The sequence below is a fragment of the Morus notabilis genome, unplaced genomic scaffold (assembly GCF_000414095.1).
Source record: "Morus notabilis unplaced genomic scaffold, ASM41409v2 Scaffold6671, whole genome shotgun sequence".
In the NCBI taxonomy this organism is placed as follows: Eukaryota; Viridiplantae; Streptophyta; class Magnoliopsida; order Rosales; family Moraceae; genus Morus; species Morus notabilis.
Genome location: NW_010365200.1, coordinates 1 through 14212, shown reverse-complemented (window position 1 = coordinate 14212; position 14212 = coordinate 1). Strand labels below are relative to the sequence as shown.

General features: G+C 36.4%; 2 protein-coding genes across 4 annotated transcripts; one reads left to right on the top strand and one right to left on the bottom strand.

Moving 5' to 3' along the window:
- Nucleotides 1-1945: 1945 nt before the first annotated feature.
- Nucleotides 1946-3407, top strand: LOC21384355. The gene is made up of 3 exons (XM_010107532.2): nucleotides 1946-2445; nucleotides 2571-2658; nucleotides 2771-3407. The coding sequence occupies exons 1-3, from the start codon at nucleotides 1978-1980 to the stop codon at nucleotides 3340-3342; spliced, it is 1128 nt and encodes a 375-aa protein (XP_010105834.1). The 5' UTR covers nucleotides 1946-1977; the 3' UTR covers nucleotides 3343-3407.
- A 777-nt stretch (nucleotides 3408-4184) lies between these two features.
- On the bottom strand, nucleotides 4185-13759 carry LOC21384354 (pre-mRNA-processing protein 40A). Of its 3 annotated transcripts, none has more exons than XM_024171852.1 (27): nucleotides 13556-13759; nucleotides 12261-12587; nucleotides 11953-12150; nucleotides 11771-11844; nucleotides 11508-11577; nucleotides 9983-10035; nucleotides 9791-9848; nucleotides 9345-9709; nucleotides 9171-9243; nucleotides 8671-8769; nucleotides 8497-8565; nucleotides 8338-8415; nucleotides 8068-8154; nucleotides 7942-7976; nucleotides 7736-7841; nucleotides 7526-7606; nucleotides 7350-7442; nucleotides 7175-7228; nucleotides 6990-7106; nucleotides 6765-6863; nucleotides 6228-6275; nucleotides 6065-6157; nucleotides 5507-5614; nucleotides 5352-5416; nucleotides 5168-5270; nucleotides 4724-5029; nucleotides 4185-4612 (listed from the first exon to the last, which is right to left on the bottom strand). In XM_024171852.1, exons 1-27 carry the CDS (start codon nucleotides 13556-13558, stop codon nucleotides 4478-4480), a joined length of 2997 nt encoding a protein of 998 aa, XP_024027620.1. In that variant the 5' UTR covers nucleotides 13559-13759; the 3' UTR covers nucleotides 4185-4477. The 3 variants fall into 3 exon arrangements, with proteins under 3 accessions (XP_024027620.1, XP_010105833.1, XP_024027621.1); XM_010107531.2 differs by having other exon boundaries at nucleotides 13576-13759; XM_024171853.1 differs by having other exon boundaries at nucleotides 4541-4612; nucleotides 4704-5029.
- Nucleotides 13760-14212: the final 453 nt, after the last annotated feature.

The window sequence follows — 14212 nt, the reverse complement described above, 5'->3', positions numbered from 1 at the left end:
TTTTTTTATTTTTTGTTGAAACAAGAAAAGTTGGACAATATATCATTTCTTTTTCTCCCTTCAAAGTGTATTTTTAAAAACTTGACAAAGCAAAAATTTTCAAGATTTCAATTAGCCCTAAAAGTAATGGCGCACTTGTTCTTTAATCGAGTGCGTTAAAGATGTTGATAAGATTGTGACGGAAATTGAGACCTATGCCACATCCCATCAACATAATGCAAAACAAACTCAAATATAGATACCCCACCACAACCATAATCCAAAATAATAAAAGAATCTATAGATTATTCACCACATGGACAAATATTTAGTAAAAGTGTCTCAAGTTAGGTACAACAGATTCTTCACACTAATTAGACTCCGTGATTATTGCATAATGGCCAATTCACGGGGACATTATTATATCAGATTAAGGTTTAACATGAAAATTATATCAGATTCACATATTCCTTTAGTTGGATCATCGTGGTTTTTCTTTTAAAAAGAAATCAATCCGAAAATTCCATCTCTATGCTGGTGTAGACTATCTAACAAGTTTCTCTTAATGTTGGTAGACCTTGATGTTATAACAAACACATTTGGAATTGAATTTTGTCTTTATCGAGAATGAAGACAAAAGGACCAGTTTTTTCTTTTCATTTTATGTTTCAAAAGGACAAGAAGAAAGAATAGCATCAATAACTTTATGGTTAGTTTCAATTTTGTATTCCTTAGTGAGATCCTTGTGAGCAACGAGAATCTTTTACTCATATCATGATCAGGAAAAGAGTTGAAATCAAAGAGAGATTGACTAGTTATCATAATTTCTGGAAGATTTTCTCGAGAAAATTTATACCGTACTTGTTAACAAAAATGATTTGTCACCTGAAACTCACAAATGTCATAGCGTTTACTCCCTTTCTTGGTCCCCGAATTCCCATGTTCATGATTATGCTTGCATTTACTTTTACCCGATATCTAGAGCCTGCCCCAATAAAGACATTATCAGCTTTCCTTTTCTTCTTTATTGGAACAAAATAAAGAAAATATCAAAGTGCCTTACTGCCTTTATAGAAGGGGCAGAAGCCAGAAAACCCGTTTATCATGACACATGCAAACAACACATGTTTTATGCTGCGTAACAATAATGTGTAGGGATAATAACAAAAGATCTACCCGCGTTTTATTAAACTGTTGTGTGTTAAAAGTAAAAACTAGCTCTTATATGTAACGTCATCGAGTAAAAAACCGCTTTTAACTTTGCACAAAATAATAAAAGAGATTTTTAACACGATTTGTAAAATACGAGAATTACATGCAACATTCCGCATATAAGTATAATAAGGTGGAACATATTAATTTAATAAAACAATAAGAGAGATTTGTGTTGCAATCCCTATTATGTAATACGTTATGGGGTTTGAGTTATGACTCCAAGCAGAATCATTCAATTTGCCCCTGCTGCCCCTCCCAGCCTTCCTTTTTTTTTTTTTTTTTGGTTACTCTCTCTCACAGACAAGACAAAATTTGTTGGGGGACCATTTTTATCAACTCTCTATGTGTTTGCATACACAGAGAGAGATAGAGCTTTGACCAAGAAAAGATAGAAAACAGACGTGCAATCATTTGTTTTCTTATGCAAAACAGACCAGAACCAAAGACAAAAGATAAATAACACACCCAAATCTTACAACTTTTTCTGCGTCCAGGCAATCTTGGAAAGTTGGAATAAGCTACCCCCAGCATTTAAAGACGTACAACCTAGATTGTTTGGACTCTCTCTCCTCTCTCCTCTCTCTTTCTCTCTCTCTAAAGTCTCAATAAATGCACGATCTTCCCTTTCTCTCTGTTTTGTTCAGTTCCCAAACTGACAGACACGTATAATCCTCAATTTACTCTCCCATACCTCAAAACCGTATCCTCTTCCAATTGATCAAACTACACTTGCAAAACCAATATCCTCATATTTTCTCATTCACTAAGCTCACAATTTTTGTTATGGCTTCCACAATAACCAAACCTGCTAAACAACTTGGAGAGCTTCTACAACAACAACAAGAGCCTTTTGTCCTTGACCTTTACTTGGTTGATAGAGGGTATCTGAAAAAAGGCTTGAATTTGAACTCAGAAGCCGGTTTTGGATGCTGCAATGGCAATTCAAACAAGGTCTCGAAAAAGGGTATTCCTAGATGTTCAAGAATATTGAGAGCTTTAGTTAACAAGTTTACTCACAGCACTAAATCGAGGAACACTAAGAGTTGTGGGGGAAAATTTAGTGACAATAATGGCCAAGTAGTAGCTGAACCAGATTGGTTTTCTTCAGCTAGTAGTACTACGGTGTTTAATTTGTGCTCCGAGAGTGATAAAGCTAGATCACCGACCAATTCATTGCGTGAAAATCATGAGTCAGTTGTTGCAGCAAACACTTTGGAAGCTTTGAGATTCAGCTATGTAACAGAGAAAGAGGTATGAATGCTAATTTCCTTAGCACCCTTTTCGTATTTTTCGCTAAAAATTTTGGTTTAGTTTAAGACTATATAAGATCACTTATGTGTAGTTAATTTGGTAAGGTTTGTTAACAAAGCCAACAGGTTTATGTAGGTGGAGAGTTTCAATGTCAATTCACGGCAAACAATAAACAGCACAGCCCCCTTTCAGTACTAGAACAACTACCTTCATGTCAGTACTCTCTCTCTGAAACATAACCTAATAATTATTTTGGCTTTGCTTAATCCACAATATTTTTTTTTCTTCTGAATCTATATTGGGTTTTGTTTGTTTAAATAAACAGCCCAACTCAAAGTTCGAACAAGGCAAAATCAAGAGGATATTGAAATGACTTGTACGGTCATTCTGCCCAACAAATTGGTCAGTACTGAAGATTTAAGTTCAATGTTTTCAGCTTCTCTCTGTGAATTACATTTTCACTCTGATTCACAAAAGCCAATCAGAAATGGTATTGGAGTTACTGATGATATTCCAATATTGGAGCTCATCAAGTCTAATAATACTTCATCAAAGTTTCTGAAATCCAAGAGAATGCTACAACAAACAAGGCAGCTTTTGTTTGACTGTGTGAGAGAAATTGTGGAAAGCCAAGTAAAGAAGGAAAAAGTGAAAACGTGTGAAGGACTTTTGGGGCCTGAGGAGCTTGGGAATCTTGTTTGGGAGAAAATGAAGGCGTGGGGTAAACAAGTTGGAGATGAGACCAATAACATAACTTATTTGTTGGGTTTGGACTTCTTCGATTCTGCTCAAGAATGGTTTGGTTTTGACCAAGAAAAGGGGGAAATTTGTTCAGAGATTGGAGATTCCCTTGCAGAAGAGATTGTGAATGACTTTGTTATTGAATTAAGCAACTGAGATTTTTTGGCACCAATCACTTGTTGAGCAAGGGACTTGTAACATAGTACTTTTTTTTTCCTACTCGCCGGTAGTAAATGTATCTTAGTAATCATATTTTTATTGAATTTAGCTAGTTATATATTCATTCATTATTATGATTTGCATACATTGTGATATTAAGAAACGCATTATCATAAAAGTTCCTGTTAATTAATTATATGCAATACCTTACTCTCAGCCTCACTTCCTCGGAGAGCGTTTTCTTTACAAAAGATATTTATTCATCACGTCATTGAAAGTGAGGTAATCATAAACATGAGCACATGAAATGAAAGCACCCCGTTTACGCACGTAAAGTGGGTACGTTAAAAAGGGCTCATTAGAAGTTCGAACATTTAGCATCGATGTTGATATATTCCAACTACTTTTCGTCATGCTCGTTCAAAACGATGTGCTGTAAAATTTATGTTAGTTGACTATGAATCTTAACGACACGTCGTCCTAATTTTGAAGGTTCGTGTCCTTGGATGTGAAACGACATGTAGTTCTGGGATACAAAAATTTCTTGTCGTTTTCTGTTCAATAAATACAGCTGAAAATTGAAATACAAGCACCAACCACTTTATCCAGTTGTTAACCATCAGTGCAAGGCATACTAGTCAGATTTCAGTTATCTGATGATATATTACTTCTTTTTTTTTTTCTCCTGCTCTTAACTTTGTAAATACGAACAGATTATGCTGGCGCAAGAGAAAGCACCACTTGCCAGCCACTGCAACATTTATAAATGGCATCCGGAAGTAGGTAACAAATCAAGTCTCTCGGTCTTATTGAAAAATAAAAAAATAAAAAAATGCAAATAATTAGAAGTGCTCGTATTATTTGACCCTTGTGCTTTCCTACAAATCACTAGTTCATTTTTCCATTACATGTCCCGTTGATCTTTTCCTAAACGCCCCATGCTAACACAGAAATCCAACATACCTTTCCATACGTCATTCAGGAACACAATTTGTTACAAATTAGTCCTACTGTCATAATTAACAATGCATACACCGTATCATCTCTGAAACCATACTATGTATGCCCGACGAAGATGTGTCCACTATGTCTAGGCCATGAAATTACCTGAATCTTCCACAAACCAATACGACTACTGGATTTCTTCATCCTCCCCAAGCTCTCCATCTTCAAGTTCCTCATGTCCGCCATTTCTGCGGGAGTCCCGGTGGTCTCTCCGGTGCTTTTTATGCCGGCTTTCACCATCTGATTCGGGTGAGTAAGCATGCTGCCAAGAAATGTCGGGGAAAAGAAATGTATGAAATCCAAGTACAGATGAGATTAGAACCTTTCAAAGACATCAGAAATGGAAAGCTAACTTCGAAAGTTATCAAAGTACTTTTCTTGATTTTTTGCGGTCACTGCTATGTTTGCGTTTCTTAGAATCTTCTTTCTCATCCTTATCTGAACTTATGTCATCTGTAGCACTTTGATGCCGCTTCCGGTGTTTCCTGTCTCTGTCTCTGTCTCTGTCTTTTTCCCTTTTCTTATCCTCTTTATTACCATGGCTATCAGTTATGTCCATGTTCTCACTATCTGTATCTTCCTTCTTAGATCGTTCCTTCCCTTTTTCCCTTTCACGATCTCTATCCTTCTCCTTCTCTTTTCGCTTCTCCTTCTCCTCCCTCTCCTTTTCTTTTCTGGCCTGCAACAATTAAAAGATCATATAAAACATACAATCAAATGATCAAAACGCATTGGCCAAACAATATCAAACATGAATGCATTCTAAAGAACTTGCTGAACAAACTCTAATCCATGGAACCAAATCCAAACCACATACTTTTTCTTCCTCGCGCTTCCGTTCTTTCTCTTTAGCCTTCTCCTGTAGGTGTGTAATGTATTCCTCAAAAATGTCCCTTGTCACGCTCTCCTCACCAATTGCTCTAATGACAATTTCAAAAGAGTTAAAAAATTAATCTCATTAGAGATTGCAACAGACATTCTCAATTTTGTGGTAAGTGAACCTGTATTCTTGGCACTCTTCAAAAAGTTGTCTACAATCCTCCCAATTAGAAGTTGTAGTTATTTCCTACAAGCACAACAATCAAAATTGTATAGCATCAGTGAGCACGCTGCAATATACACTTCTCTCCTTAAATAGCACGCTATTTAGCTATACCTTTTTACTGTGTAATAGCTTAGTGAAGTCATCAGCAAGACGTTGACGCTTTTTAGTTTCTTTCTCCTCTTTCTCCTTGGCTCTCTCTAGTAACTCCTCATATACAAGCTTCAAGAAAGAAACTACGTGTTAGAGAAGCACGAGAATAGATGGTGTGCATATATAAACCATGCCTCCCGCAAAAATGGAAAACATCTTATATCTCCAATGCAGCCAATGCTATATTCGGCAACAAAAAGAAGTGTGAAAATGGTATATTTGATATGTTAGTCTAATTCATTCTATGCATAATGATATTTCAAATGCTTACTACCTTTTGTCCTAATTATCAAGCTTTGGTGTATAAGGAAACTTATAAATGTCAATGTTGTAAATGAAAGAAAAGGTCTACACAAACCAACAGCAACTAAATGCCAAATCTAGCAACAAAAATAAAATAGCGTTGCACTGGAGAGTAGTTTTCTTATCTAAGTGCCTAAATTTGGCATTGGCATATTAATTTCACAATACATTAAAGATGCTCTTAAATTGTATTTAAAAAAAAAAAAAGAAGCGTACCTTTAAGTTTATCTCTAATATTGGAGGAGAACCAATGTCTTCCAAGATAGCTGCCTTGAAGTCATCAAATGTCCAGCTGGATTCAAAGGAAACCTGAAGAGGGAGGGAAAAGTTATAAACTATGCATGCTCTTCAAGTGCCATAGAAGTTCACAAAAACCAACCTTCCCCAACTTCAGTGTGTCTTTCACACGAGCTTTGTCATCATGATACTGTCAATAAACAGAAGGGATAATGTTACTCGTACATGCAATCAAAAGCATCTAAAGGTTTTAATTACATCTAGCGTATATATAATAATATTAAACTGGATGACTGGACGCAATGTTAAGTCAGTGCCTCAAAATACTTGCATCACAAAATTTTTTTTATAAAAAAATTAATAAAACCATGAAAATAGGACAGCTCAAGTCTGAGGGAAGCTCAATAGTAGCATCAGAAAAATTCATCATCCAAATCTGTAAACAAAATATTGACTCGAGCAAAATTAGTTGAGATGGACTGCAAGAACTAGCATCACACAAATCTAGAATTTTAAACATCACATGCAAGTCATTTTAAACCTCCAACACTTGGGAGGCGAGGGAAAATATCATTTTTTTCTTCCAACAGCCATCAAACAAAACAAGAAGATCATATCTTATTTGGAAGCTCCAAAGTGGATTAAGTAACCAATAGACAATTCCAAAAAGAATCCTTACCTGTTTCTCTAATTCTTCAGTAACATCCTCAAACAGGTCTTTAGGTGTTGAGCCAGAGGTATTTGATGCAACAGCTTCATACTGAGGCAAATCCTTAACCTACCATCCAGAAATAGCAACACTCAATAAGAGACCCACTCCTATAAAGACTGTTATGATTTCTTTTAATCTACTGCATCTCCTTCTTCAAATGTTACACACAAAAGTGAAAGAGAGGTTGACTACCTTCAAACAATAATCCCGCCATGGAGTTTTAGCAGTAAGAGCAGCAGCATCAATATGTTCTTCCATAAGCTTGCGAAACTCGTCACGGTTTTTCCTCTCAACTCGCCTCAATTGTTCCTTATATTTGGTCAAAATAAAATAAGTAGACAATATAAGAAATAAAAGCTCATTAATATGGACTATACCTTCTGTATCTTCTTTTGTTCCTCTTCTTCCTTCTCCAGGTCACGGATGTAGTCCTGCCGCAGACAACCACAAAAGGACAAATGTAAACAAGCAATATATATTTTCCAATTTTTTAAAAAAGCTTTTAGATAAAGAAAAAAAAAATAATAGTAAAAAAAAAAGAAGAGAATATACCTGGAAAATGAGCAAGCGATCAAGCTTCTCAAGGCGCAAGCATCTCTCATCATCCTCCAGGCGAACTTGAACTTTTCGCCACTGGCTATTCACCTGCAAATGGCAGCCAATTTGTGAGGGGGTATAAATAAAAAGTATTCACAATAAATAATTGGTTATTAATATATGTAGTATACCTTAATGAAGTCGCAAGATTCTAGAAATTTCCTGTATTCTGCTGCATTCCGACGATGCTCTTCTGCAGCCTTTTCTTTCTCCTGCGCTCAAGTATACAATTTCACCATACAAACACATAAACATTGGTACATACAAATCTGTAGTTACTTATGAATCAGTACTTCACCGTGTGATTTATAAATGAACTAGGTAAAAGAGTAGACTGTTACCTTCCTTTCAAGTTCCACAATGTAGCTTTCAAAAAGATCTTCTCTATCTCTAGCTCGTTCAACAGCCTTGAAGCGTTCATCATTTTCAAACATACTTACAGCTTTGCTGATCAGGCACAAAAGTTCAATCGCAACATTTAAAACACTTATCATTGTCACAATTCATCTGATATAAAACTATTCATGATACAGGAAAAGGAGAGAACCTCCATCTGGTGGATGATGTGAGTTCTTTGGACTCCTGAAAAAAGGATAGAGGTAGGAAAATGAGTTACAAAACATGTGCTCTGAAGAGGAGATTTACTTTTACATGAAAATAATAGCCAACATACTTCCAACATTATCGTGAATTCTTCCCTAGCTTTTTTCTGCCTCATGCGCCTCTCTTCAGCCTCCAGCTTCTTCCTTTGACCCAAGTACTGAAACAGAACAGATGCGTATTAACTTTATGTTGATGAGACAAGATCGGAGACATCATTAAACATGGCTTGAACACACCACACAACAAGGAAAGGGTACACCGTTCCGAGCACAATACCATCTAAATGTAATTAAACTAATCCACAACAAAAGGAGTCCTGTGAGACTATTTAAAATAATACCTCATTAAATGCTTGCTTCCTCTCACCTAGTGTTTTCAGAGCACCATATCTTTTGTCATTGATAATTTCTCTCATTGCCTGGTATGAATTTCAATATCAGTCATAAGCTTATTAGGAAAGATGAAGATGAAAAGAGTACACAATGTATAGTGAAGCTACCTGTTCCCAGGTCCAATCAGACTGAACATTTGCAGATTCCAAAAGTGATTTGAATGCGTTTTTTGCCTCCTAAAGAAAAAGAATAATTGGTGAGAGGAGGAAACGAAACTTTTCATAGTGTTTCCCAATTAGTGGAAACAAATTGAACCAAAACATCAAATTCTAGGGCTGTACCTGCTTATTAGCAAATACTAAAGGTTCATCATCTACTGGTTTCTCCTCCACAGGAGTTACATTTATTTTTCCCGCAACTGCCATGCCTTTTTTTGCCTCCTGCCAGAGAAAAAAACGAACTTAGAAAAAAGAAAATTTAGGCATTTGATTTTAATAAGCGCCTTCCGAATCTATGAGCGGGTATCAGCATTTTGCGATATGAGCTAGTAAAAACTTTTTTCTTTTTTTTTTTTTTTTTTTTTTTTTTTTTTGGAAAGGTGAGCTCGTCAAAACCTAGTAAAAACTCATTATTTGTTAGTGAAAGAAAGGACAGAAAAGGGATAAGAAAAAAAAATCAATACAGCCTGTTCCTAATCTATTGTCAAAGGAAAGCCCACTCTAGAGCAGACAAATTTCTCTAGTTATTTTTTGTCATTATGCAGCCCATAAGAGTACCTATTTAACTTCATTGAAATATACTGATTCACTTCAGGCCTTCAAATTACAAAGCTTAAAAATACCTCAATATCCAGTATGGAAGCTCCATCTACCGAACTTGCAATATCTTGTGACACTCGATTGTCATATGTTCTCCTGAGATTGCCCAAAGAAGCATTCAAACTACTGCCACGTTTCTCATTACAAAAGATGAGCAAAAAAAAATGGGTACTGGAAAGCATAAAAGAAAAACATACACTGGTGTCGTATTGGCATTTCCCAGAGCAGGTGAAACTCCAGTACTTCCCGAAATAGCAGGATTCAAAGGAGTCACGGTTACCATGGGAGGTTGAACTGCAACAGCACTTGCTACAGCAGACTGTGAACCAGGGGTAGCTGATGATCCAGAAATTGTCATTGAAGAATTTGGTAAGGAAGCCACAGGCGTAACAGCAACTGGGCTTGATGCAACCCCAGTTGCCACCAAAGGAGCACCAGAGGCCACCGGAGTACCAGCACTGGGCATTTCAGATGAACCAACAGCAACAGGACCATGAGAAGCTAAACCAGTTTCTGATTGCATTCCTTGGCTAGATTCTTTCTGAGCTTGTTCCCGAGCAAGCTAAAAGCAAGTATTTCTCATTAGAGTAGATGTACAAAAAACATTGGAAAAATCAGGGAGTTATAAGACATTATGAAAAACCTTCAATTCCTCGGGTATCGTCCACTTGGATTGTTTTGTGACCTTGTTGTAATAGTACCTGAAAAGCCAAGCCATTTCCAAATTACAAAGAGCACAATGGAACCAAAAAATGCATCACGGGAGAAAGTAATATAATAACATTATTAACAGAGGCAAAATTGTAGATAGGGTAGAACGCGAGAGATGACTAACTTTCTTCCGTCTGGAGAACTATACTCCTTCCATACAGTTGATGCATCAGCTCTCTGAAGCAGTCAAAACAATGAAGAAAATTTAAAATTTAAAAGAAATCCTTTGCAAACAATGAACACGAAATCAGTCAGATTTAAAAAATAAATAAATAAATAAAAAGGCTCCAATATAATTAGATAAGCACATGTTTCTGCAGCGGAGCAGAAAAAGACAATACATGTGTGTGAATAAAAGAAGTTATTAGCCACAAAAGAAAATATACCAGTGCGCCTAACTTTCATTTAACAAACATCTAAACAGAAATAAGGTGAAAAATTAGAAAGAAAACGTATTCAATTTAAAATCCCTGGACATGTATGGGAAAACAAAATGTATGTCCTGCTCAAACACACAAAATCTTAATAGGTATCAGATAAATAAACCTAAACAGTTGCATCCCTGGTAGGAAAAAAAATGGAGCTTAGATAAGGTATGTATTTCTATCAAAAAACTTCCATCCCGCCACAAAAAGAAGAAAAATAATGAAAGGAAGAGATCAAAACTAATCAAAGACATGATCACCATGAAAATTTGTCGAAAAGGAAACATAGCCCAGTCTCTAATGATCAATACATGAGATAAATACGAACAGAAAGCACAAATTGTGATTTTAAAATTAGGTACAACAAGTGCTAACATTTTTCATACCTCAAATTAGTAGGACTAGTATGCCTGTAGACTAGAACCTTCTAAAAACCATACACATCAAAGAAGTCATATACAGAAAACAACTCATGCAAAGTTGACCCAATAAAATACGAGGGTTAAACAAGTGAGAAGCATTAAAAAAATACACGTTTCTTTTCCTATTAAAAAAAACAAAAGTCCATGTTGTGCGACAGCATACATGCTCTTAAACAAATAAGTATATACTTAAATATTTAACTATATAGTTAAAGAGAAAAAAAAAAAAAAAGAGAAGAAGAAAAGAAGCATACATAGCAGAAACATATAAATAAAACAAAAACATATATATACACAAACTCAGAGAGAGAGAGAGAGAGAGAGAGAGAGAGAGAGTATTCCAGCCCCAGTGGATAGGCACATAACCACAATCCAAACTATCCACTAAAGAGAAGGGAAGGGAGAAAGCAACTATTAGTCTTTAGCTTTAGAAGAAATGAGGAGGCAACTATTACTACATGGCAATTATTAAGACATCCAACTACATGATAAATAAGATGTAAATAGCATTATTGCCTGCCTTGTGAAACTGAAACCCCGTCTTCAAAGTGAGCATATAGGAGCAGGCGTAAAATTTCTCCAGACTTGCCATGACATCTACAAACCAGTGGAAGCACATGCAAATAAAAGGAAAATTCACATAAAACACTTCTGATCAAGTTAAGATGGCTACAATCATCAGCATCCATAAAGGCCCAGAAAAATCATACAACTACAATGACAATCAATGAATGCACGTCATGCAGGGAACTGGAGATGACACATAGACTAGATCAAGCGCAATGTCAGCATAAAAACTCACCTCAATAGGTGTCATCAATTCCACAGGCTTATCCCAAACAGATTGTTTAGTTCTTTTATTGTAATAATATCTGTGAGAAACGAAAAATAAAGACATCAATTACTGAACGAACCGAAATATAAACACAAAAATTCATGAGAGAGAATAACATCAAGATTTTAACTAAATCTCTTGTTAATACACTGAACATTTCAAACTTAAGTACAAATCCACTATCAGAGAAGAAATAAACCACAAAAAAAAAGCCATAAAAACTAAGTTACCTTCTTCCATCAGAGGATGTATGCTCTTGCCAATCAGATGATGACTGCTGGGTAGTGCTAGGAACATTTGTTGCCTGAAAAATCCAAAAGTACAGAGCAAGCAAGTCAGCTTGCACAAATCTCTGACCATAATGAATACACGGAAATGCACATCGAATCACCAAAACAAAGAATGCACTTACAGCGTCTGCAGAAGAAGCAGCAGAAGGCGGTTGGCCAACCTGCTGTCCTGGAGCAACAGGTGGTGCACTATGAATTCCAGAGGACAGCCAAGGTTGTCCAGGACCAGGTGCTGTAGGTGCTTGCATTTGAGACATTTGCTGGAACTGTGACACCGAGCTGGCATTATTCTGTGGCTGGACAAAAGAAGATGGTGCATACTGAAATATGAAAAACTAGGTAAGTACATGCATGAGATATAAACAGAACGTGCTTCATAAAACCAAGTGAAGGAAGCTCATATAGTAAAATGATATTGATCATATCTTACGGAATATGAAGAAGAAAAAGGCATTGCACCACCAGGAGGCATCTGATTAGTAAAAGGGGCAGCATGTTGCTGAGACTGTGGTGGGCCAGGTGCAATTGGCCTTGTCTGAATGTACGACATTGGTAAACCCTGCGATGAAGGCATAGGATGACCGGGCTGACTAGGCCTAGGAGGGTACTGCTGCATCTGTTGAGAAAACTGCACTGGCTGACTATGAGCAGGATGCATTCCTAAGTTCGGAGGTGGAATACCCTGTCCAACTGGTTGAAATTGTTGTGAAGATGGAATAAATGGCTGTCCATGCTGATTTGGAACCATCGGTCGAAACTGTGGCAGAAATATTCAAACAAACAGAACCCCATAAAGCTTCTTTTCAAAAAAGAAAATATGAAATAGATATGCAAACATGGACAGAGAAGTAATTATTGTACGGATAGTAAACAAAACTTTGAGATCCCAAGAAAACAACTGAAGTACACCGAAATGGCAAATCAAGAGAACAGGAGGTTTGCAAAGTAACATTATATGATTTTAAACAAGTTAATGCAAAAAACGTGGAAAAAAGAAAAAACTTATACGTACTAGTTATTTTTCTTGTAAGTAGATATGTGAGAGCATATACATATATATTTCTTTTATAAAGATAAACAAAGAATGAGCAAGCTAAAGCAGCAGTTCAACTAAGATTCATGGATTTAGAAGGCGGGAACCAAGCAGCTGTGTCTAATCGAGGCAAGGCGTAAGCCTCATAAAACGAGTTCTAGGCATATAAACTAATTTCTATTTCATAAATTAAACTTCAAATAAAAATTTCAAACAAAAAACTTAAATAATCTATAAACCCAACTTCAACTTCAAACAAAAATGACAAACACAACTGAAGCTCACGCTCTTTTCCTTCTTATGGTCAACAAATCGCAAGCTCCGGTACAACCATAACGAAACTCTCCTTTCTTCGCCACTCTACTGTTTTCCCAAATACTAATAGGACTGTTCATTTTCTCCATTGCTCCCACTCCTCAATGTCTCAATCTCATCTTCACAAGGCAATACCATTTGGCAAATCACAACAACCACATAATAACCCAAATGGGGAAACTCTACCATAACCATTATTAACCAATGAGCTAAGATTTTGAGATTTGTAAAATCTATGAAATCCCGTCCCATCATAGAAGCAAAGGGAAATTAACGATTATAATAGAAACGCTCAGATCTCCTCAAAGACTAGGTATTTCCACCACAAAATCCCAATTACAAACAAAAATTACCAAAAAAAAGCAAAGAAAACCAACCATGGAGGAGCTTGGCTTACAGGTGGGTTGAAATCGGCGCGGTAAAAGCGGTGGCTACGTTGCTCGCGACGGTGGAAAGACTTGGGGGACGAGCTCCGTTACTCGGGGGATCGCACAGCGGGAGGGTCGATGGCTGGGGGCTTTAGGGTTTTTCTTTTTCCTTTTATCTTTTATCTTGTTTTTTTTTTTTCAAAATGCTGTTGAACGAAGGCTTATGTTGGGTGGCAATTAGTGCTGGAACTTTGGACAGACTGTCGAAAAATACTGAATTTTTGCCTGAGCCCGACCCGTCTGAAAAATTTGGGCTGCCTGCCCGAGCCCAAAAATATTCTTAAACGAGCCGCGGGCTTATATTTGGCTGTCTGAACCCGGCCAGGTCGCCCAAACCCGGCCGGGCTGCCCGAATAGCCTAAAATTTTTTTTAATATTTTTTAATTTTTATAATTATTAAGTTAATTTGTGTTAAAATTATATAAAAATTAAAATCAACATTCAACAGACATTATTAACACAATTGAATAAATTAATTATGTATATTAATGATGTATATAAAATTCGTAATTCATGATTGACTCGTTAAAAATCTTACCAAGAAAAATTCAATTGGGATAAAAACTTGGCAAGGAAAAATGAGTGCAATCATTTTGTGACGAATTA